This window comes from Choristoneura fumiferana, chromosome 18, assembly GCF_025370935.1.
Source record: "Choristoneura fumiferana chromosome 18, NRCan_CFum_1, whole genome shotgun sequence".
Classification (NCBI taxonomy): domain Eukaryota; kingdom Metazoa; phylum Arthropoda; class Insecta; order Lepidoptera; family Tortricidae; genus Choristoneura; species Choristoneura fumiferana.
Genome location: NC_133489.1, coordinates 1,269,319 through 1,294,788, shown reverse-complemented (window position 1 = coordinate 1,294,788; position 25,470 = coordinate 1,269,319). Strand labels below are relative to the sequence as shown.

Sequence of the window (25,470 nt, the reverse complement as noted above, 5' to 3'; positions counted from 1 at the left end):
GTCCGAGTACCGAACGTAGGTACCGGCTCACTCAGCGCCCGACCATACATAATATGATGAAATAAGATCCGATCCGATCCGATCCGATCCGAGCCGAGCGCAAAAGTGGAGCGAGTGAGTGTGACGGCGTTCACGAGCCGCTCGATCCGGCCGGACTTGGTCGGAGTTAGTAACTCCGGAGTCGATAAGATTTGAAAGGAGTCATTAAGGGATTCGGATCCGCTTGAGGATCTGACTCTTTTGAATCTTCAGATCCGGATTTACCCATCTCTACACGAGACGCAAACGCAACGTACCGTCAAGCAGCTCCTACTGTGATATTATTATAGAAGCAGTGAGGGTGAGGGGGGTGTAAGCCGTGGTGGCCAGTGGTTTGACCTATCGCCTCTCAAGCAGAGGGTCGTGGGTTCGAACCCCGGCTCGCACCTCTGAGTTTTTCGAAATTCATGTGCGGAATTACATTTGAAATTTACCACGAGCTTTGCGGTGAAGGAAAACATCGTGAGGAAACCTGCACAAACCTGCGAAGCGATTCAATGGTGTGTGTGAAGTTCCCAATCCGCACTGGGCCCGCGTGGGAACTATGGCCCAAGCCCTCTTGTTCTGAGAGGAGGCCTGTGCCCAGCAGTGGGACGTATATAGGCTGGGATGATGATGATGATGATGAGTGAGGGTAGATTTAGACTAAGCATGTGAAGGGTAGACGGGAGGATAAGCAGTCATGGCCATGGCTTGAATGTTGTTTGATTATCGCCTTCCTTCCAGTTGCGTTCCTTTCTACGCAGGATGCCAGCAAGCTGCACAAGCGTCAATGTCAAACGACATGGCGTGCGTTCTACGTGGACAGCAGGTCTTAAAGCTATATGTCATGGTGGTATTAGTCTCACCTTAGGCACGTGTCAGACATTCTTCTAGAGGCGAGCCGTTTACGCGCCAGAAACCGAACAGAGAACGCATTTCACTGACGTGCTGGAGGGTTTACCAGCTAGAAAGAAAGAAACAAATATTTTTCGGCGTAACATAAAAAACAAAAAAATTAATACTAAAATGCGAAAATTCATAAAAATAATTGAAAGTACCTACTATTTGTGAAGTTTTTAATTAAAAAATAATTAAGGAAGCTCTTTTTGTTGTCTGTACTTGCAATGTCTTCCGACCTATGTATGCACATCAAATTCCAAGTCAATCCGTCCACTGGAAGTGGGTCAAATTCGGCTACCAAAATTTGATTCACAGAAACACACATAGCAACACTAGCGTCAAACGGACCTCACGATCACCATCTAGCGATCACCTGTTAGAAAGCCCTCACTCCCACTTAAAGGGCCTTCACTTCAAGTTGGAGTGAGGCCTCGGGTGTAAAGTAGTGTTACCCAAACAAAAAAATGAAATTTTCAGAGTTATTATTGGTTGCGCTGTGCTATAATAGCTACCTTCATAGCAAATTTCAAGTTTCTAGGACAACGGAAGTACCCTATATGATGTTCGGTAATCTGACCCATAATCTATCACGTTGAAAAGAAAGATGGACAAACATACACACAAACACACACACTTTCGCATTAATAATGAGAATGAAGTATTACGCCACCTGGGTGAACACAATTTGGGGTATTTTGGGAAAGGTGTATTTTGGACTAGTTCTCAATGGTTCTCGTGTAAATCGAGAATGAGCCTTTTTGGAAATATGGTGTTTTATGGGCCTAGTTTCTTATGAGAAGAGGGGCTTTCGAAATTAGAGTGTATTGACTAATAGTGCGTTTTGGGACTAGTGCATTCGCCACCGGAGAGGTATGGAAGTATGGATGGATGGATGAGTGAGTCTCACGGTAGTTTTATCGACACGAAACGCAGCCGACCTACAAACAAGAAACGTCAGTTGGCGTTCAGATTCGTCGATGCGTATGCGCCAATGTTATTATCGTACAAACTTCCGAGAATCATTACAACTATGGGACGCTACTCTGAAATTCGAAATTCGTTTCGAACCGTCCGTCTTACTCTACTATCAAGTTATACTATACGAGTATTAGATGATATGATAGCTAAGCTTATGCAAGACATGCATGCGTGTTCAAGCAGTTCCTCCACCTCCACACTGTAAGAATACACACAAATCACACAAACCATCTATCACCACCACCACACTACACTGACGCGTTTCGAACTCAACCAGAGCTCATCTTCAGAGCGACACAACCGTACACCATGCTCAGCAGCAGCTTGTGTGATTTGTGTTGTGTGTGTTATTACAGTGTGGAGGTGGAGGAACTGTATGAACACGCATACATATTTTACATAAACTTAGCTATCTAAGGTCGCGGTTGAGCAAAGAAATTCTTTTAGTTCATTGATATGGACCTCCGCAAAGGCGATCAGGCGTTAGCCTGATTCAATAAATTAGGTATCAGTCGCTATCAAGTAGTTTCTAGAACTAAGATATATCTATCGAATCGAAGTTAACAGAAATCATTAAAAGCACGGTATAGGTATAATACTTGTCTATATAAATAAAAATGAATCGTAAAATGTGTTGCTAAGCGCAAAACTCGAGAACGGCTGGACCAATTCAGCTATTTTTTTTTTTCATATCATCGTTAAAGTCTAGGGAAGGTTTTTATGAAGAGAAAACTGGAAAAATTGCTGGGAAACGGAAATGCGAGTATGGAAGTGCGGTAATTAATGCATCACCTGTGGGTTTAAGTAAAATGCGGAGTGATGCGAATGTTTGCTACTCAATTTTATTTAGGCGTTTTGTTTTATTAATCCCCCTTATTTTGCATTTGCATGCTTGCTTGCTTGGCTGGAAGATGTTTCGACCTATAGTGTCTGAAATAGGGACGTTTTCTTCATTTTTTTTTTGTACACTACTTTTTTCGTTTAAAGTGGAACAAAGATTGCGGAGTAAATGAGTTTTATGACATGAGTACCTTAATACTACCTACTAAATAATAACAAAAACAAATTTAAATGAACTAAAATAATTTCCTTGCTCACCCGCGACCTTACGAGTGTAGTGTGGTGGTGGTGATGGATGGGTTTGTGTGATTTTCTGTGTGTTCTTACAGTGTGGAGGTGGAGGAACTGCATGAACACGCATATTTTGCATAAGCTTAGCTATCGTAAGGTCGCGGTGAGCAAGGAAATTATTTTAGTTCATTGATATGGACCTCCGCAAAGTAACGCCTGATTCAATAAATTATTTAAAAACAAATTTGTTTACGTTCCTCAATTTACATTGACTGGTTGATTTATTTTGTGTTTTGATTTAATCTATTTATACTCATGCCACCTATAAGACAAGGCGAAGCAATTTGGGTCGAAGAACTCGAATGCTACAAACCAAGCTAATTATCAGAGTAATCGAACAGCCCAGCAACGTCAAGAGCGAAATGAAATTGAAAGGATTCGGATAGCACAAACCCGTGCAGAGCGCGTGCGTGAGCTGAATGCAGCTAATAATGTTGTAAGTTTCAATCGAGCTGCTTTCAATTACAATGTTACAATTGACTACAGTGCCTACCAATGCGTTGCTATTGGATCTATGAACTCAGTTTGCCCATATTGTAAGGCATTGAAGTACAAAAATGAAGCCGCTGGATTGTGTTGCGCAAATGGCAAAGTGAAATTAATACCATTGGTGAAATTAATATATATATATTATATATATTTAAAGTACCCAAAAAAATCTGTTCTGATATATTAGGTAGTGAAAATTAATAATTTCATCATATGCTGCATCATCACCAGAATTTAATTATAACAGATAAGTTTTCTACATCATTATATTTAGTGTAGATAGCCTAGATTTCTGTAGACTTGCTTGCTTCCATGCTCGCTTGCATGCTTGCTTGCTTGCTTGCATACTCGCTTGCTTGCTTTCTTGCATGCTTGCTTGCATGCCAGCTTGCATGCTTGCTTGCTTGCTTGCATACTCGCTTGCTTGCTTTCTTGCATGCTGGCTTGCATGCTTGCTAGCATGCAAGCTTGGTTACACGCTTCCATGTTCGCTAGCGTGCATGCTTGCTTGCATTCTTGCATGCCTGCTTGCATGCTTGGTTACATGCTTCCATGTTCGCTAGCGTGCATGCTTTTTTGCATGCTTGCTTGCATGCATGCTTGGTAACATGCCTCCATGTTCGCTAGCGTGCATGCTTGCTTGCATGCTTGCTTGCATTCTTGCTGCCTACTTGCATGATTGGTTACATGCTTCCATGTTCGCTAGCGTGCATGCTTGGTTACATGCTTCCATGTTCGCTAGCGTGCATGCTTGGTTACATGCTTCCATGTTCGCTAGCGTGCATGCTTTCTTGCATGCTTGCTTGCATGCTTGCATGCCTGCTTCCAAGCTTGCTTGCATGCATGCTTGGTAACATGCCTCCATGTTCGCTAGCGTGCATGCTTGCTTGCATGCTTGCTTGCATTCTTGCATGCCTGCTGCATGATTGGTTACATGCTTCCATGTTCGTTAGCGTGCATGCTTCCTTGCATGCTTGCTTGCATGCATGCTTGGTTACATGCTTCCATATTCGCTAGCGTGCATGCTTTCTTGCATGCTTGCTTGCATGCTTGCATGCCTGCTTCCAAGCTTGCATGCCTGCTTCCAAGCTTGCTTGCATGCTTGCTTGCATTCTTGCATGCCTGCTTGCATGCTTGGTTACATGCTTCCATGTTTGCTAGCGTGCATGCTTTCTTGCATGCTTGCTTGCATGCATGCTTGGTAACATGCCTCCATGTTCGCTAGCGTGCATGCTTGCATGCTTGCTTGCATTCTTGCATGTTCGCTAGCGTGCATGCTTTCTTGCATGCTTGCTTGCATGCCTGCTTCCAAGCTTACATGCCTGCTTCCAAGCTTGCTTGCATGCATGCTTGGTAACATGCCTCCATGTTCGCTAGCGCGCATGCTTGCTTGCATTCTTGCATGCCTGCTTGCATGATTGGTTACATGCTTCCATGTTCGCTAGCGTGCATGCTTGCTTGCATGCTTGCTTGCATGCATGCTTGGGTACATGCTTCCATGTTCGCTAGCGTGCATGCTTTCTTGCATGCTTGCTTGCATGCTTGCATGCCTGCTTCCAAGCTTGCATGCCTGCTTCCAAGCTTGCTTGCATGCATGCTTGGTAACATGCCTCCATGTTCGCTAGCGTGCATGCTTGCTTGCATGCTTGCTTGCATGCTTGCTTGCATGCTTGCTTGAATACATGCTTCCTTGCGTGCTCGCTTGCATGCATTGTTACTTGCATACATACTTGCTTGCATACTTGGTTGCATGCTTGCTTGCATGCTCGCTTGCGTGCATGGTTACTTGCATACTGGCTTGCATGCATGCTTGCTCCCTCGCTTGCGTGCTCGCATTGATTCCTCACTATAAAAAAAAGTACATGGCTAATAAGGTAACACAATATAAATTGATTTTAAGGCAGAACGAAGTTTGCGGGGCCAGCTAGTCTATATAAATAAAAATGAATCGTAAAATGTGTTGCTAAGCGCAAAACTCGAGAACGGCTGGACCAATTCAGCTATTTTTTTTTTTCATATCATCGTTAAAGTCTAGGGAAGGTTTTTATGAAGAGAAAAACTGGAAAAATTGCTGGGAAAAAGAAAATGAGAGTATGGAAGTGCGGTAATTAATGCATCACCTGTGGGTTTTAGTAAAATGCGGAGTGATGCGAATGTTTGCTACTCAATTTTATTTAGGCGTTTTGTTTTATTAATCCCCTTATTTTGCATTTGCATGCTTGCTTGCTTGGCTGGAAGATGTTTGGACCTATAGTGTCTGAAATAGGGACGTTTTCTTCCATTTTTTTTTCGTACACTACTTTTTTGGTTTAAAGTGGAACGAAGATTGCCGAGTAAATGAGTTTTATGACGAGTACCTTAATACTACCTACTAAATAATAACAAAAACAAATTTAAATGAACTAAAATAATTTCCTTGCTCACCCGCGACCTTACGAGTGTAGTGTGGTGGTGGTGATGGATGGGTTGTGTGATTTGTGTGTGTTCTTACAGTGTGGAGGTGGAGGAACTGCATGAACACGCATATTTTGCATAAGCTTAGCTATCGTAAGGTCGCGGGTGAGCAAGGAAATTATTTAAGTTCATTGATATGGACCTCCGCAAAGTAACGCCTGATTCAATAAATTATTTAAAAACAATTTGTTTACGTTCCTCAATTTACATTGACTGGTTGATTTATTTTGTGTTTTGATTTAATCTATTTATACTCATGCCACCGCATCCGCGGACCGGGAGACGAGCTGTCGGTAGGCCTCCAACAAGATGGAGCGACGACTTGGTTAAGATCGCGGGATCGCGGTGGATGCGGAAAGCACAAGACCGGTCTGAGTGGAGAGCCTTGGGGGAGGCCTATGTCCAGCAGTGGACGTCTTTCGGCTGACATGATGACTCATGCCACCTATAAGACGAGGGCGAAGCAATTTGGGTCGAAGAACTCGAAATGCTACAAACCAAGCTAATTATCAGAGTAATCGAACAGCCCAGCAACATCAAGAGCGAAATGAAATTGAAAGGATTCGGATAGCACAAATCCGTGCAGAGCGTAATGAGCTGAATGCAGCTAATAATGTTGTAAGTTTCAATCGAGCTGCTTTAAATTACAATGTTACAATTGACTACAGTGCCTACCAATGCGTTGCTATTGGATCTATGAACTCAGTTTGCCCACATTGTAAGGCATTGAAGTACAAAAATGAAGCCGCTGGATTGTGTTGCGCAAATGGCAAAGTGAAATTAATACCATTGGTGAAATTAATATATATATTATATATTTAAAGTACCCAAAAAAATCTGTTCTTATATATTAGGTAGTGAAAATTAATAATTTCATCATATGCGGCATCATCACCAGAATTTAATTATAACAGATAAGTTTTCTACATCATTATATTTAGTGTAGATAGCCTAGATTTCTGTAGACTCGCTTGCTTGCTTTCTTGCATGCTTGCTTGCATGCCAGCTTGCATGCTTGCTTGCTTTCTTGCATGCTTGCTTGCATGTCAGCTTGCATGCTTGCTTGCTTGCTTGCATACTCGCTTGCTTGCTTTCTTGCATGCTGGCTTGCATGCTTGCTAGCATGCAAGCTTGGTTACACGCTTCCATGTTCGCTAGCGTGCATGCTTGCTTGCATTCTTGCATGCTTGCTTGCATGCTTAGTTACATGCTTCCATGTTCGCTAGCGTGCATGCTTTCTTGCATGCTTGCCTTGCTTGCATGCATGCTTGGTAACATGCCTCCATGTTCGCTAGCGTGCATGCTTGCTTGCATGCTTGCTTGCCTGCTTGCATGCTTGGTAACATGCCTCCATGTTCGCTAGCGTGCATGCTTGCTTGCATGCTTGCTTGCATTCTTGCATGCCTGCTTGCATGATTGGTTACATGCTTCCATGTTCGCTAGCGTGCATGCTTGCTTGCATGCATGCTTGGTTACATACTTCCATATTCGCTAGCGTGCATGCTTTCTTGCATGCTTGCTTGCATGCTTGCATGCCTGCTTCCAAGCTTGCTTGCATGCTTGCTTGCATTCTTGCATGCCTGCTTGCATGCTTGGTTACATGCTTCCATGTTTGCTAGCGTGCATGCTTTCTTGCATGCTTGCTTGCATGCATGCTTGGTAACATGCCTCCATGTTCGCTAGCGTGCATGCTTGCATGCTTGCTTGCATTCTTGCATGCCTGCTTGCATGATTGGTTACATGCTTCCATGTTCGCTAGCGTGCATGCTTGCTTGCATGCTTGCTTGCTTGCATGCATGCTTGGTTACATGCTTCCATGTTCGCTAGCGTGCATGCTTGCTTGGTTACATGCTTCCATGTTCGCTAGCGTGCATGCTTGCTTGCATGCTTGCTTGCATGCTTGCTTGCATGCTTGCATGCCTGCTTCCATGCTTGCATGCCTGCTTCCAAGCTTGCTTGCATGCATGCTTGGTAACATGCCTCCATGTTCGCTAGCGTGCATGCTTGCTTGCATGCTTGCTTGCATGCTTGCTTGCATGCTTGCTTGCATGCTTGCTTGAATACATGCTTCATTGTGTGCTCGCTTGCATGCATTGTTACTTGCATACATACTTGCTTGCATACTTGGTTGCATGCTTGCTTGCATGCTCGCATGCGTGCATGGTTACTTGCATACTGGCTTGCATGCATGCTTGCTCCCTCGCTTGCGTGCTCGCATTGATTCCTCACTATAAAAAAAAGTACATGGCTAATAAGGTAACACAATATAAATTGATTTTAAGGCAGAACGAAGTTTGCGGGGCCAGCTAGCTATTACTATTAATCTACTATTAATCATTGCACCTATCCTTTCCCATATTATTAATTATTCACTATCCTCGGGCTGTTTTCCTTCGTTGTGGAAATGTGCTCATGTAATCCCTTCCTAAAAAGTCGAATCCTAGTTCCTTCTCTGAATATCGTCCCATTTAAATTCTCCCGGTTTTATCCAAAATAGTCGAACATTTTGTAAGTCGACGTCTCTCCTATCACCTGAATAGACACGACTTATTTAACCCTTTTCAATCTGGTTTTCGTCCTGGGCATAGCACTGTCACCGCTCTCGTCAAGGTCACTGATGACATACGTCATAATATTGAGAACAGAAAGCTGACAGTTTTGGTGCTGTTGGACTTTAGCAGTGCGTTTAGTACCGTGGACTTCGACATCCTTTTAGGCATACTGAGCACTTTAAATTTATCTTCCACCGCTTTATCGTGGTTCCGTTCCTACCTCTGTGGGAGGCAACAGCGAGTCAGGATTGAGGACGCTTCCTCAGCGTGGTGTGATCTTACCGCTGGTGTCCCTCAGGGGGGGTGTACTGTCCCCTCTCCTTTTTTCTATCTTCATTAACGGTATTACCTCCTCTTTGAATTCCTGCTACCACTTATATGCAGACGATTTGCAAATTTACTCTGCTGCTGCTCTTGGCGATCTTCCTGGGTTGATTGAACGCATTAATTCTGACCTTACGACCATTCGAGATTGGGCTGCAAGTTTTGGCCTCAAGGTAAACGCGAAAAAGACACAGGCAATCATGATTGGCAGTCCATATTTTATTTCTCAGATTTCTGACATGGTAGTTCCAAACCTATATTTTGATGGTACTGTTATTCCTTTTTCGCCTACCGTCAGAAATCTGGGAATCACCATGGACCAGACATTTTCCTGGTCAGCTCAGGTTGCTGAGGTCAGTCGCAAACTTTTTGCCTCACTTCACTCGCTCAGGCGCTTGCAGAATTTTCTGCCACTCCAAACCAAAATCAGTTTGACCCAATCTCTTTTACTTCCAATACTCGATTATGGTGATGTTGGGTACCTGGATCTGAGTGAGGGGCTGCTTGACAAGCTCGATCGCCTCCAGAACGTGTGTATTCGGTACATTTTTGGACTCCGTAAATACGATCACGTTTCACAGTTTCGCACGCAACTTAAATGGCTATCTATCAGGGACCGCAGAAACGTCCACATTCTGTCATTGCTCTTCAACATTCTTTTTAATCCTTCGGCTCCTTTATATCTTTCTGGGCGATTCAGCTACTTAGCTGAAGGCAGCCAACATCGTTTGCGGTCAAGCGCCAATCTCCTTCTAGCATCTCCTTCTACCTCATCCAAGATCTACTCCAAATCCTTTTCTGTGCATGCGGCTAGGTTGTGGAATCGGTTGCCGATCGCCGTCCGACAATCTTCCTCCGTATACTCGTTCAGAGAGACATTGAAGAAGATGTGGCTCACACTATAGTTCCTTGATTATTTAATAAGTAATTATCCTTTATACTTGTATTATTTATGTATTGTATGTAAATGTGTGTATTTATGTATTTTATTTTATATTTAGTTATAAATATATTAATGTTTTATATATGTGTTATATATTTATTGTATATAGTTAGGTATTTGAGGTTTATATATGCATTTATATTTGTTCAAATGTTTTGCTCTATTTGTCGATCCTTGTTTTTTGGATTGCTCCTCTACCACTCAAAGGTTGACTGGCAGAGATCCCTGCAGGGATAAGTCCGCCTTTGTACTTAACACAACTTTTATTTATGTAACCTTTTTGTTTTTCCTTTTTGTACAATAAAGAGTATAAACAAACAAACAAACAAACAAACTTATGCAGTGGTATGATATACAAATACATTACACGCTTAAGGCGCTGTACGTAGTGAAAACTACAATTTTAGAAAATATTTAAAATATACTTACACAATACTTACAACTGCAATTTTTTATATGTATACTAGCTGGCCCCGCAAACTTCGTTCTGCCTTAAAATCAATTTATATTGTGTTACCTTATTAGCCATGTACTTTTTTTATAGTGAGGAATCAATGCGAGCACGCAAGCGAGGAGCAAGCATGCATGCAAGCCAGTATGCAAGTAACCATGCACGCAAGCGAGCATGCAAGCAAGCATGCAACCAAGTATGCAAGCAAGTATGTATGCAAGTAACAATGCATGCAAGCGAGCACGCAAGGAAGCATGTATTCAAGCAAGCATGCAAGCAAGCATGCAAGCAAGCATGCAAGCAAGCATGCACGCTAGCGAACATGGAGGCATGTTACCAAGCATGCATGCAAGCAAGCTTGGAAGCAGGCATGCAAGCTTGGAAGCAGGCATGCAAGCATGCAAGCAAGCATGCAAGAAAGCATGCACGCTAGCGAACATGGAAGCATGTACCCAAGCATGCATGCAAGCAAGCATGCAAGCAAGCATGCACGCTAGCGAACATGGAAGCATGTAACCAATCATGCAAGCAGGCATGCAAGAATGCAAGCAAGCATGCGCGCTAGCGAACATGGAGGCATGTTACCAAGCATGCATGCAAGCAAGCTTGGAAGCAGGCATGTAAGCTTGGAAGCAGGCATGCAAGCAAGCATGCAAGAAAGCATGCACGCTAGCGAACATGCAAGAATGCAAGCAAGCATGCAAGCATGCACGCTAGCGAACATGGAGGCATGTTACCAAGCATGCATGCAAGCAAGCATGCAAGAAAGCATGCACGCTAGCAAACATGGAAGCATGTAACCAAGCATGCAAGCAGGCATGCAAGAATGCAAGCAAGCATGCAAGCAAGCTTGGAAGCAGGCATGCAAGCTTGGAAGCAGGCATGCAAGCATGCAAGCAAGCATGCAAGAAAGCATGCACGCTAGCGAATATGGAAGCATGTAACCAAGCATGCATGCAAGCAAGCATGCAAGGAAGCATGCACGCTAACGAACATGGAAGCATGTAACCAATCATGCAAGCAGGCATGCAAGAATGCAAGCAAGCATGCAAGCAAGCATGCACGCTAGCGAACATGGAGGCATGTTACCAAGCATGCATGCAAGCAAGCTTGGAAGCAGGCATGCAAGCATGCAAGCAAGCATGCAAGAAAGCATGCACGCTAGCGAACATGGAAGCATGTAACCAAGCATGCACGCTAGCGAACATGGAAGCATGTAACCAAGCATGCACGCTAGCGAACATGGAAGCATGTAACCAATCATGCAAGTAGGCATGCAAGAATGCAAGCAAGCATGCAAGCAAGCATGCACGCTAGCGAACATGGAGGCATGTTACCAAGCATGCATGCAAGCAAGCATGCAAAAAGCATGCACGCTAGCGAACATGGAAGCATGTAACCAAGCATGCAAGCAGGCATGCAAGAATGCAAGCAAGCATGCACGCTAGCGAACATGGAAGCGTGTAACCAAGCTTGCATGCTAGCAAGCATGCAAGCCAGCATGCAAGAAAGCAAGCAAGCGAGTATGCAAGCAAGCAAGCAAGCATGCAAGCTGGCATGCAAGCAAGCATGCAAGAAAGCAAGCAAGCGAGTATGCAAGCAAGCAAGCAAGCATGCAAGCGAGCATGGAAGCAAGCAAGTCTACAGAAATCTAGGCTATCTACACTAAATATAATGATGTAGAAAACTTATCTGTTATAATTAAATTCTGGTGATGATGCAGCATATGATGAAATTATTAATTTTCACTACCTAATATATCAGAACAGATTTTTTGGGTACTTTAAATATATATAATATATATATATTAATTTCACCAATGGTATTAATTTCACTTTGCCATTTGCGCAACACAATCCAGCGGCTTCATTTTTGTACTTCAATGCCTTACAATATGGGCAAACTGAGTTCATAGATCCAATAGCAACGCATTGGTAGGCACTGTAGTCAATTGTAACATTGTAATTGAAAGCAGCTCGATTGAAACTTACAACATTATTAGCTGCATTCAGCTCACGCACGCGCTCTGCACGGGTTTGTGCTATCCGAATCCTTTCAATTTCATTTCGCTCTTGACGTTGCTGGGCTGTTCGATTACTCTGATAATTAGCTTGGTTTGTAGCATTTCGAGTTCTTCGACCCAAATTGCTTCGCCCTTGTCTTATAGGTGGCATGAGTATAAATAGATTAAATCAAAACACAAAATAAATCAACCAGTCAATGTAAATTGAGGAACGTAAACAAATTTGTTTTTAAATAATTTATTGAATCAGGCGTTACTTTGCGGAGGTCCATATCAATGAACTAAAATAATTTCCTTGCTCACCCGCGACCTTACGATAGCTAAGCTTATGCAAAATATGCGTGTTCATGCAGTTCCTCCACCTCCACACTGTAAGAACACACAGAAAATCACACAAACCCATCCATCACCACCACCACACTACACTCGTAAGGTCGCGGGTGAGCAAGGAAATTATTTTAGTTCATTTAAATTTGTTTTGTTATTATTTAGTAGGTAGTATTAAGGTACTCATGTCATAAAACTCATTTACTCCGCAATCTTTGTTCCACTTTAAACGAAAAAAGTAGTGTACAAAAAAAATGAAGAAAACGTCCCTATTTCAGACACTATAGGTCGAAACATCTTCCAGCCAAGCAAGCAAGCATGCAAATGCAAAATAAGGGGATTAATAAAACAAAACGCCTAAATAAAATTGAGTAGCAAACATTCGCATCACTCCGCATTTTACTTAAACCCACAGGTGATGCATTAATTACCGCACTTCCATACTCGCATTTTCCGTTTCCCAGCAATTTTTCCAGTTTTTCTCTTCATAAAAACCTTCCCTAGACTTTAACGATGATATGAAAAAAAAAAATAGCTGAATTGGTCCAGCCGTTTCTCGAGTTTTGCGCTTAGCAACACATTTTACGATTCATTTTTATTTATATAGATTTTCAGTCTATTAGCTAGTTTTTGACTTCATCAAAAACACGATTGCTGACAAAAACCTCGATAAATTATTTTTTTGAAAAAGAGCCTTCGTTTACACGTTAAACCAAATATTATAAAAACTATTATGAATATCAACACAAAATTTGCTTTATTAAATAGTTTTTAGTAGATTTAGATTTATGCTTCATAGATTTTCAATAGGTTGAGTATATCAATCATACCAATTTATTTCGTCTTTGGCAAAATAAAACGGTTCTAGCGCGCGGCGGCGGCCAAGTATTTCCCAGTCGCCAGTACACGCGTGTACGTAGTCGACGACGGACCTGTGCACATTTTTCTAACGCGCTAGTACTACTTTTGAGAGCAAATAATATGGGTAATCGCAGTATTAAAAAAGTTAAGCGAAAGAGGAAACGCATAAGTGAACTCAGAGCACATATGAGAAGCATTAGAGTACCTAAACGAAGTACCTACCACACACTAATCGACCGGCCGGAGTCGGGCCGAGTCAGCAGGGCTACTACGAAACTCCAAACTCGAAGTTCGTGTCGTGCGGTCCCTCTCTATCTCGTACTAAATAGTATAAGTGTCAGAGGACCGCAACCCACGATCTTCGAGTTTCGTAGCAGCACTGCTGAGCGGATTTCACATTCGTACTACGACCGCAAGCTGGTTGGCGCGGGCCTCGGCTGCTCATGGAAGCGGACGGCTTCGTCCAGATTCTACCGCGACTGCCATACAAATTGTAGGCACGTTGTATAAACCTATACTACTCACGGCGAACATGCGGCGAACCTTGCGGCTACTATGAAACTCGAAACTCGAAGTTCGTATCGTACCATCCCTCTCGCTCTCGTATTAAATAGTATAAGTGTCAGAGGGACCGCAACCCACGATCTTCGAGTTTCGTAGCAGCCCTGCTGAGCGGATTTCACATTCGTACTACGACCGCAAGCTGGTTGGCGCGGGCCTCGGCTGCTCACGGACGCGGACGGCTTCGTCCAGATTCTACCGCGACTGCCATACAAATTGTAGGCACGTTGTATAACCTATACTACTCACGGCGAACATGCGGCGAACCTTGCGGCTACTACGAAACTCGAAACTCGAAGTTCGTATCGTACCGTCCCTCTCGCTCTCGTATTAAATAGTATAAGTGTCAGAGGGACCGCACGACACGAACTTCTAGTTTCGAGTTTCGTAGTAGCCCTGCTTGATCCCTTTGACAGTTTCACTGACATTTCTGATAGTAGATGCAACAGTTTCGATCTAAGTTTAGATTTTCTCACTTTTTTGCAGGCAAAGGTAATATCTTGCATTCAGCCAAGTTATTTAACATAAATTATTTTAATAAAATAAGATGGTTGCACTTGGTTGCACTAGTAAATTATTGACAAAAACATGTACTCCAACTGCAATCCGGCTGCAAAATGGGAGTTTGGATGCAGTTATTGCGCAGTTAGTACAACTGCACCAGCACTGGACCCGACTGTCAGAGGACTGCATTCCAACTGCCATTTTAGGCAGTCGGAGTGCAGTTCTTACGCAGTTCTGATGTAGTTCTGCCATTTTACAGCCGGATTGCAATTGGAATGCGGTCCGTGTGTACCAGACCGTACATTACGACGCCTACCGCCTACCTTATCAGCGACTTATTTATTATAGGGACTTCGATTTGTAATTTACCTTCACGTAAATCAAGATTGGTTTTTGGAATCTTTTTATATTTTTTATTTCCATTCCAATTTTTTTTCTCTTACGGTCATCCCGTAAAACCTAAATTAAAAATACAAACTGAAATATAGATGCACCGAAAAACCAGAAAAATAAGACCAGCACTGGGAATCGAACCCAGGTCCTCGGTATTCCGTACCGCGTGCTATACCGCTACACCACTGCCGGTCAACCACTGCCGGTCAACCACCACTGCTGGTCACTGCTGGTGGACCAGCAGTGGTGTAGCGGTATAGCACGCGGTACGGAATACCGAGGACCTGGGTTCGATTTCCAGTGCTGGTCTTATTTTTCTGGTTTTTCTGTGCATCTATATTTCAGTTTGTATTTTCAATTTTGAAATTAGTTTGTCTTTAATTTTTTCTCCCAAAATGTATCATCTTTAAGTAAAAGTGAAATAAAGTGCCCGGTTGAAGTGTAGCCTTTAGAAATGGACTTGAAAAATGTATCAAAGAAAACGAAATTCAGATGTAGAATTATGAAAAGGAAACTAAAACTACTGAAATTAACAAAAATAGTAACTGGTATGACCAGATCCAAGGTCTCCATGTCACGTGTCGAGCACAGTGTATATTTGCTGTGTGGAGTGGTGAAAATCATCACCTCAAAACAGTAACATACTTATAGATGATACATTTTGGGGAAAAAAATGAAAGACAAACTAATTTCATTTTATATGGACTGGTTACTACCCGAAATTGTTGATTCCCGTCGAGCTCGGGGAATGCCACTAAGGGAAAAAGAATCTTCATGAAAAATAACTGTAGAACCTCCTCTGACTGAAGAAAAAGAACTTTCTTCTACATATCTATACTTTTCAAGCGACGAAAATAGCGAAAACATCGCTTCATGCTCCAGACAATCAACTTTGGAATCTCCTCTGACTGAAGATAAATAACTTTCTCCTACATATCCATACTTCTCAAGTCATGAAAATAAGAAAAGCATCGCTTCATGCTCCAGACAATTTTGGAAGAGCTATAAATTTATTTAAAACTAATTGTTGCCGTCGACTGCGTCCGCGCGGAATCCGATTTAGAGCAATTTTTATTATATCCAAAAATATTTATTTTCCGTAACATAAAGTATCCTAAATGTTGACCAGACTAATAAGCTATCTAACTAACTAATTTGGCTCAGGGACCCAAAGAGGGTCTTGGCCTCCGAAACAAGAGCATGCCATCTGTCATATCTATCTATCGACCTATTCAGTCTAAATGTCTATCCATTACCTACGTTACAAATCAAACTGTGGGCATGAAGAGGCATAAATAATTTGTTTATTACCAAGACTATTCATATTAAACGAAGATTTTCTTTATTAAACCAAAAAAATGTGTAATTATAATTTTAACGAAAAATCCGGAATTCACATTAACCAGAATACGGTTACAAACAGAATAAGGCCGTCAACGGGCTGCGTGACAGACGCGCGAGTCGCCCCGCATTCGCCTCCACCGCGTCGTCTGCTTCACCCCCTCAAATACCGAAAATTCTTCTATAAGCGCGCCTTAAGTCTCCCCAGACCTATAGACGCGGAATCGGCTTTGGCTGATCAAAAACTCTATGTCCACGCAATAAGCGCGAAAAAGACGTCGATAGACCGGCCTACCCAAAACGACATATACTGACAGGAAAATTTATTTTTCGCTCTTATTGTGTCGATGGACATACATCATTGTTTCCGCATGAATTGGTGTGGGAAGACCCTTATAATATGTACAAATACGATTTTTTGAAAAGTGCACCCTTCTAGGAAACTTTAACATCGAAGATAGTGTAAGTAAGTATAGTCGACCAAGAAAGTGCTTTAACTATTTTAACGACAGTTCCTGCTTCAGAAATTAAACAATATAGCTGATTAAAAAAATTGAAGTGTGTCCTTGTGTGTGAATGAAAATATGCGTTGACGTTATAAACCAATTTCTAGGTCGATACTTTCCGAAAAAGTGGTACTTCTATCTAAAGACCTACATATTATACCTATAGGGACACACCTATAGCGTTTTACGAAGCCAGTAAGATCAATATTTCCACTGGCTCTGCTGGCTTCCACTACACCCCGCAAGCGACAATTGGACATTTCGAGAGGCTAGTCCTGGCTCGTCGATCTGGCTACCCCGAGCACGCGCGGCCATGGTCACACCGGGTCGTAAATCAGAGTAGATTCGCTGACTCAGGCGCATTGTATGCCACAATGGTCGGAATGCGCGGGAGCATACCAAAGAACTGGCTCAGGTGACGTCATGAAGCTAGAAGCAGATTGACTGATTGGCCAGGGCATTGTATAAGAACCATCGTTAAGGTTACGCCATTTTAATATTGTAATGTGAGTAAGTTTGTTTGTACGATTAGGTACACGTTTAAAATACGCAACTGATCTTGATGTGGTATGGGGATAGTTTCAGACCCTGAGAAGTACATAGAAGAAGTTTTATTTTATCCCGGAAAATTTGTGTTTACACTTAGGGGCTGTTTCACCATCCATTGATTAGTGTTAACTGGTGGTTAGGTGTGATGCCGTCTCTATTTGTTTTGTTCGAATAGACGGAGAAGGCATCACATTTAATTGTCGGTTAACGCTAATCAATGGATGGTGAAACAGCGCCTTAGAATAATTAACTATTTTAACTCAAGAGTTACGATAAAGATCAAGATTATCTTATAGACTGTATGAATGAATTGCCACTAGTGCCTCGGAGAACACTCGGTTAACTTCATTTGACATTAATAAAATTAATAAATAAATATCACGGGACAATTCACACCAATTGACCTAGTCCCAAAGTAAGCTTAGCAAAGCTTGTGTTATGGGTACTAAGCAACGGATAAATATAATTATATAGATATAGATACATACTTAAATACATATTAAACACCCAAGACCCGAGAACAAACATTCGTATTTTTCATACAAATATCTGCCCCGACACGGGAATCGAACCCGGGCCCTCAAGCTTCGTAGTCAGGTTCTCTAATCACTAGGCCATCTGGTCGTCAACAGAATTTTCCCTTAATATTAACGGAAAACAAAAATAACACGTTTAAATATGGAACAACTTGAACAAAATACCTACATATTATGGGATATACGGTATACAGTCGGTCGCCAGAAATACAGTTAAATTCTTTTTCTTTCACATGGTCACCCACGGGTGTTTCACTTTAAAAATGTCATTCGCAGATCAGGTTACAGAGAAAGAAATAAATAAAGTTATGAATGGGCACGGATTCAATCGACTATGTGTTATGGAAACAAATGTAAGAGTTGTATTGTGAGATGAAAATATTCTGCCCATATTTAATCTTCCGCAATGTTAACTCAAACATTGCCTTTTAATTATTGTCCAACCGATTTTATGGAACCTGGGGGGCTAGTACGAAATTCGAAAATCGAAGTTCGTATCGTACCATCCCTGTCACTCTCGTATTAAATAATATTAGCGTCAGCGGGACGGCAAGACACGAAGTTCGAATTTTGCATTACGTAGTATAGGGCCAGCAGGGCTACTACGAAACTCGAAACTCGAAGTTCGTGTCGTGCGGTCCCTCTCACACTTATACTGTTTAATACGAGAGCGAGAGGGACGGTACGACACGAACGTCGAGTTTCGAGTTCCGTAGTAGCCCTGCAGCTCCAATTTAAAATGACAAAAGGCACCAAAACCGCAGTCGACAAGCTGCGTCCGCGCATATTCCCTAGTCAGTTCGTTGACCTCTGAGTCACAGGGACCAGGTATAAAACTTGGTATTTGCAGGCATTTCTACGGACTATAATAAATATTATAATTAGCGAGCTGGTTGGTATTTAAAAATGGAAAGGCTTCGTTCACTGTAACGGAGCAACAATGTGGCGAAAGATCAGACGTGTATGATGTGATGACGTATTGTATCTACCTCTTTAAGGGGCGTTTGTCTATCCCAAAAAAAAAAAACATTTTCAAAATAATCCTACTAATATAAATGCGGATGTTTGTGAGTATATGTGTGTGTGTATGTTTTTACTCCTCGCTAAAACGGCTGGGCGGATTTGAATGAACATTTTAAACTTTCGTGATTCTTTCGTGACCACGGCAACTGTAACGTTGCCGAAACGTCGAGGTAAATATTACTTGTGTAATAATCCCGTTTGTGGTATTTTGACTATGGATTTGAATGAAATCTCATGTACAGCAGGGCTACTACGAAACTCGAAAATCGAAGTTCGTATCGTACCATCCCTGTCAATCTCGTATTAAATGATATAAGTCAGCGAGAAGGTACGATACGAATTTCGATTTTCGAGTTTCGTAGTAGCCCAGCAGATATAGACCAACAACTTCGTGCGCGACCGTTCCTTAGGAATGAGACGCACTGGCGGGGGCGAGGTAGCAGGTAGACTCTGGCCATCGAAAGCTGTCCACGAGAAACCGCGGCGAATTAAAAAAAAATGAGGCTGTCAACAGTTGCTGTACACTGATTAAGCGATGTTGATACTTAGATATTATTTAAATTTTCCTGATATTAAATTATACTCGGGACTCTTCAAGCTGCATCAAAATGCATGTAGTAATGTGTGAGTTGATGATGCACTTTAGGAGTTCCTAGGTAAATTTTATGAACTTGTCAGTGCCCATTTACGTACAGTCCAGACGTATCAATGTTTTGGACCATTTTGACCAGATTGGCATTGAATTTTGCATTTTGAGGATGGTAGGAGGTTGAATTAAACAAAAAAATATTTATTTATTTCTAGCAGAAGTATCAAAATTACTTAAGCCGCGCTAGAATGTCAATTTTGACAGTCTCAAAAATGATACCAGATAAATGTTTCGTAAAAAAGGCGTGATTACACACGTAGTAAAATTTGCCGAAGATATATCTAAAGATAAGTAGTAAATATTTATGAGACCTAGAAGTAAGAGCACAAAATAAGGTCTTAATTTAAAGCTTCTTTATGAAGAGAACTAAATAGAAAGACGGTTAAAACTGTTGTCACTTCATTACAGTGTATGTACTACGGGATCCCCTTCAATCGCATATTTTTTTACGACTATTATTGTTTCGCATAATTGATTTTGGCATAATAGTAGGTACTGTCGCATAGTAATACTTTGACCTACTACTTTTTCGGCATATTAATCTATTAGAATAATATCAGTTTCACTAATTTGTATTAGACTAATACACATTATGCATATTATTGTTTGGGCTATTGATTATTTGTTATAAATGAACAACAAAATAAAATAGTATAAGTTAAATCACGTTAGGTAGGTACATTAGGTTAGGTTAGGTTAGTATGATATCCAGGCGCGAAGCGCCCAAGCAACGCAGAAATAGGACCCTTAGTTCCTAAATATATATTAACTAAACACAAAACTAACCGAAAATACAAACTGAGACATGGATGCACAGAAAAACCAGAAAAAGAGACCAGCGCTGGGAATCGAACCCAGGTCCTCAGCAATCCGTGCTGCGTGCTATAACCCCTACACCACCGCTGGACAGGAATCTAGACAAGAATTTTTCCTATGCATACATATCTCAGGTTGCTTATTTCTACTACGCTACTTATGCAGCAGCACTAGCGACATCTATGTTCCGCTGTCATCGAGAGACGTCACACTCTTTCGGAACCAACCGCTCACCCAGACAAGAGATGTCGCTACTAAGCAATCAAATTATGATTGGTTTTTTGGAGTCTTTTTGTATTTTTTATTTCAACTCCAAATTTGTTACTTTTACGGGTATCCCGTGAAACCATATCGAAAATACAAACCGAGACATGGATGCACAGAAAAACCAGAAAAAGATAGATGTCGCTAGTGCTGCTGCATAAGTAGCGTAGTAGAAATAAGCAACCTGAAATATGTATGCATAGGAAAAATCCAATCCAGCGGTGGTGTAGGGGTTATAGCACGCAGCACGGATTGCTGAGGACCTGGGTTCGATTCCCAGCGCTGGTCTCTTGCAGGGGGCCGGGTGGGCCGTGCCCACCCCAGAATGGTCTAGTGCCCAGCAGCCCACCCCAGGATGTTGAGCTACTGATACAAAATTCTATAATACTGATTATCTTCAAACAAAAATCCAGGCCCCCTGAAAAATAACCCTAGATACGCCAATGAGCACGCAAGACACGGCGACTGCTTCAAGACGCGCACTAGAAATTAGCCCGCAACATGATAAACTAAACTCGATTTTAGACTTGACTTATCCGGATTTATTTCATTAAATATGAGCAAGTCTCACAGTAGTTTCTTGTCCAAGTTCATAAGAGTATGGGGGGAGGTCTGGGTAGTGAACCCTCCTTTCCCCCCCCTCAGACCAGACACTGGTAGCAGTATCCAAATGAAAAACTAGCGGCTAATTACAGTTGAAAATTTAAAACTGCAAGTTGCAGCAATGTCTAACCACATAATCACAGAATATATATAATAGAACTAACATATAGAATGGACGCGCTCCGCCCCGCACCGATTCAAGTTACCCCACCCCTCAAGCGCAGATTGCAGGAAAACCGCAGGAAAGCAGTCGGGTGCGCAACGTGATTTATATCAGCTGCACGGCACTAAGTTTGGGAGCAATATTTTACGAAATGGTAACGGTACCTACCTACCTCCTTTTATAAATAAATAATGATTTCTGAAATTATCACGATTAATACATGAAATAACTACCTAACAAATAATGTGTTTAAGTTTGTAGTTGTATATCTATTGTAATTGAAAATAATAATGCTTAAATACACAGACAGACACATTTTAAGTAGGTTTAAAATAAGTAATTTATTTGCACATGTATAATAACTAAGCCATACCTACATAAAAGTAATATAAATATATTATAGTCCTACGGTTTTGCGAAAGTCAACCCTGTGTATCTTACGCACACATTGACGCGTATACAGACGTCGTTGTGATTATGTAGATTCAAGAACGCGTATTTTGTGTTGTGGCCGCCGTGTGACATAATTAAACTTAATTATTTTGCTACCCGTTTCGGAGTTGTTTCATACAATAATTTATCTGATGTTACCTAAGGTACAAGCCAGCCACACAGAAGAGACGTGGGACGGGGGCGCGGCGCAGTAGCGGCGCCTATTGCTTCAGTTTTCGTACTAGATGTACAGAAACGTCACGATCCAAAGCAGACAGAAGAGACGAGGTGGAATGGAGACGCCCTCACCCCGTGTCTGCCCTGTTCGCTCCCTCATCCCATGTCTCTTCTGTGTGGCTTGCGCCTTAGGGTTAGTTCACAGAGAGATATGATGTAGGTAGCACAATGGTGCACATTCCACTCCACTGAGGGAACATGTCAATGGTCAAGTAATAAATTGCCTTTTGTGTTGTTACGCTTGCTTCTATTCTGTTTAGTGATCACAGTTATCTTTTGGCATGACTACCTATGCCAATATATATAACAAACAAACCAAGCATATTGTGTTTATCGCAAAAAAATATTTCCTTGCTGCTGCCTGACTGTTGGCATTTAGAAAAAAACAAACCATGTCATTTACTGACATAGTGCTTAGTCACATTTCCTTATTTAAGTTTATCTTATTTTCTGTTCCCATTAAATTTTTATAATCTACCCACATCAACTAATTCTTAAATTATTACAGAATTTTTTAGTGTATGGCATTATAATATTTCACATAGAAGTAGAAGGAAGTATCAATATCAAAAACATTGTGGCTGTATGTGCATGTTGCAAACCTCAAATCGTTTTTTTTATGTCAATAGTTCTGTCATCACTTTGAGCATGACATTTTAATGTTTTTGTATTATTATTGTTTGTGTATTTATTATACTAATTTTTGAATCGTTTTGAGTTTTAGCGGTCGTGAGAACTGCTTTGTATTAATTTCCTGTGTACCGTCGCATGTATTTTCATACAGTTCAATCGGAGGGTAATTTGCCCTAGTTGGGGTTAAGCTGGTATTTTAATAATCAAAATTAACGTATCAATTCATGAGATTTCCTGCCCTCCCCAGGTGAGCATCTATATTCCACAGTAATCGTATTACATATTAACGAACTGGATTTATTCTATTCTTACCTCTTTGATGACATTTCCGCCGTCATTTTCGTTGAAACACTGTATCAGTCACAATATTGTAATAAACGAACAAAAGTTCATTATTTAATAAATTAACTTTTAAATATAAAATTCCATATCAATATTTGATAGTAAATACTGTAATATATTGGGAAAATGAAAAAAAACGAAGACCTCTTTGCACTTGGTGCATCGCATGGAAACTGTCAAAATCGGCACTGATATGATTCGTTTCACGAATATGTTACACCAATAAAATAAAGAAAATGTCTATCAATGTGTTTAGGATTTTTGAAAAATATAATATAATTTCAGCAATTCTATAACACTTACTGCTTGTTCCTTTGAATAATTACTTTTATTTCTGCAGCATACACAAATAGACAACGTTTGACTGGCCTTTGGTTGTACCTCTTTTCGCAAGTTGCAGCGAAACGATAAATAAGTAAAATGGAACAGCGCTGTCTTTCGTTGCTATGGTAACCCTGTATTGATAACAACTCATGGCCAATGGCCGTGTTCAAAATTCCTGTGTTTACTGTCATTCTGTCAAGCTGTAATGCAACCGCGAAAGAATTATCTTTATCGATTAAACTTTTCTAGTTAATACGGCGCTAGATGTGAGGGTGCACCGTAGCAACAAGCGAAATCTGCCGAAATGTTTAAAAACACATTTCAGTCTGGTTTCTTGTCAATTCTTTACAGCATCGGCAGTAAGCCTCTGCAGATTTGGGACAAGAAGGTTCGAAATGGGCACATAAAGAGGATTACGGACAACGACATCCAAAGTCTTGTCCTGGAAATTGTAGGAACCAATGTTAGTACCACGTACATAACATGTCCCGCCGACCCAAAAAAGACCCTTGGCATCAAGCTGCCCTTCTTGGTTATGATTATAAAGAACCTTAAAAAGTACTTCACATTTGAAGTTCAGGTAAGTTGTCCTTGCTTTTCACGTTAGTAAAAAGAGCTGTTCTGCAGAAAGTCAAGATAATCTTAGTGGACTTTTAAAAAGCTAGGTTAGGTTGTTTTTTTTTAATAGCTTTTTCAAAAGACAAAGGTGCCAATTTTAAAATTTTAAACCATTTCTCTTTTGCAGGTATTGGACGACAAAAATGTAAGGAGAAGGTTCAGAGCCAGCAATTACCAATCAACAACCAGAGTGAAACCATTTATTTGCACCATGCCCATGCGTCTTGATGAAGGTTGGAACCAGATCCAATTCAACTTGGCTGATTTCACCAGGCGAGCCTATGGAACTAACTATGTTGAAACTTTGAGGGTACAAATACATGCAAACTGCAGGATAAGAAGAGTTTACTTCTCTGATAGATTGTATTCTGAAGATGAGCTACCTGCGGAGTTTAAGTTGTTCCTTCCAATACAAAATAAGGCGAAAACGGCTTTAGCCACATAGATAGTCAATCTGGTACAAAACTATAAAACCTGTATTGGCCATTTCATTATGATAGTAAAAATGTATGTTTAAGTTTATTTTGTTTTGTATGTAACACTTCATGTTTTGATACAAAAAGTTTTATCTTATTGTAACTGTGTGGAAATAATAAAACAGCACCTGGATTATGTGTTTTATTTTGCAAAAAGTAAATCTTTAAGATGTGTACAGTGCTATTGGGTGTGTTATCCATTTCTTAGTAACCCTTTATCTTATAAAGCTGAATATGCAAAGAGAATAAATGTTAACTATCCCATAAAAACGCAAAAATGACGTAAAAATGCCGCAAATCTTAATTAAGTCGTTTCAAGATACAGTTGGGGACAAAAACAATATGTAGGTACATATAATATATTTTCTCAACATGCTCTGAAATGTATGCGTTAATGTCACGAAATGGAGACATGAAGTTTCTCATTTATGGCTCCCTACACCTCCCTACATAACTTCTTGGCCTAGGCCATGAAGTATGTATGAAATCCATTATTGTCCGCTGCTCTAACTTTTTAATTTTGCTTATTAACATTAAACTGATAAAGGAAAAATTACGAACAGCCAACCACCACTACTCTGTAAGCATTTGCGATACTGCGATGCGATGCGATGCGATGCGATGCGATGTGATATATGGATGGATGGATGGATGGATGGATGGATGGATGGACGGATGGATGGATGGATGGATGGATGGATGGATGGACGGATGGATGGACGGACGGATGGACGGACGGATGGATGGACGGACGGATGGATGGACGGACGGACGGATGGATGGATGGATGGATGGACGGATGGATGGACGGACGGACGGACGGACGGATGGACGGACGGATGGATGGACGGACGGATGGATGGACGGACGGATGGATGGACGGACGGATGGATGGACGGACGGATGGATGGACGGACGGACGGATGGACGGATGGATGGACGGACGGACGGACGGATGGACGGACGGATGGATGGACGGACGGATGGATGGATGGACGGACGGATGGATGGACGGACGGATGGATGGACGGACGGATGGATGGACG

General features: G+C 41.4%; 2 protein-coding genes across 2 annotated transcripts in view; one reads left to right on the top strand and one right to left on the bottom strand.

The window, feature by feature from the left end:
- Positions 1 to 23,192, bottom strand: part of hpo (serine/threonine-protein kinase hippo) — a 126,823-nt gene extending 103,631 nt beyond the window's left edge. The window contains exon 1 of the mRNA XM_074101999.1: positions 22,977 to 23,192. Within this exon, the coding sequence (XP_073958100.1) occupies positions 22,977 to 23,002 (26 nt within the window). The 5' untranslated portion in view covers positions 23,003 to 23,192. The remainder of the gene's footprint in view (positions 1 to 22,976) is intronic.
- Positions 23,193 to 23,536: 344 nt separating this feature from the next.
- Bug22 (cilia- and flagella-associated protein 20) lies at positions 23,537 to 24,557 on the top strand. The gene is made up of 2 exons (XM_074101303.1): positions 23,537 to 23,910; positions 24,076 to 24,557. Exons 1-2 carry the CDS (start codon positions 23,635 to 23,637, stop codon positions 24,391 to 24,393), a joined length of 594 nt encoding a protein of 197 aa, XP_073957404.1. The 5' UTR covers positions 23,537 to 23,634; the 3' UTR covers positions 24,394 to 24,557.
- The last annotated feature ends 913 nt before the right edge of the window (positions 24,558 to 25,470 follow it).

Excerpts from the sequence above, each read along its gene's own strand:
- Bug22 (XM_074101303.1), top strand. The coding sequence starts at position 23,635 with ATGTTTAAAAACACATTTCAGTCTGGTTTCTTGTCAATTCTTTACAGC. Across the intron at positions 23,911-24,075 it reads ACTTCACATTTGAAGTTCAG|GTATTGGACGACAAAAATGT; the intron begins GTAAGTTGTCCT and ends TCTCTTTTGCAG.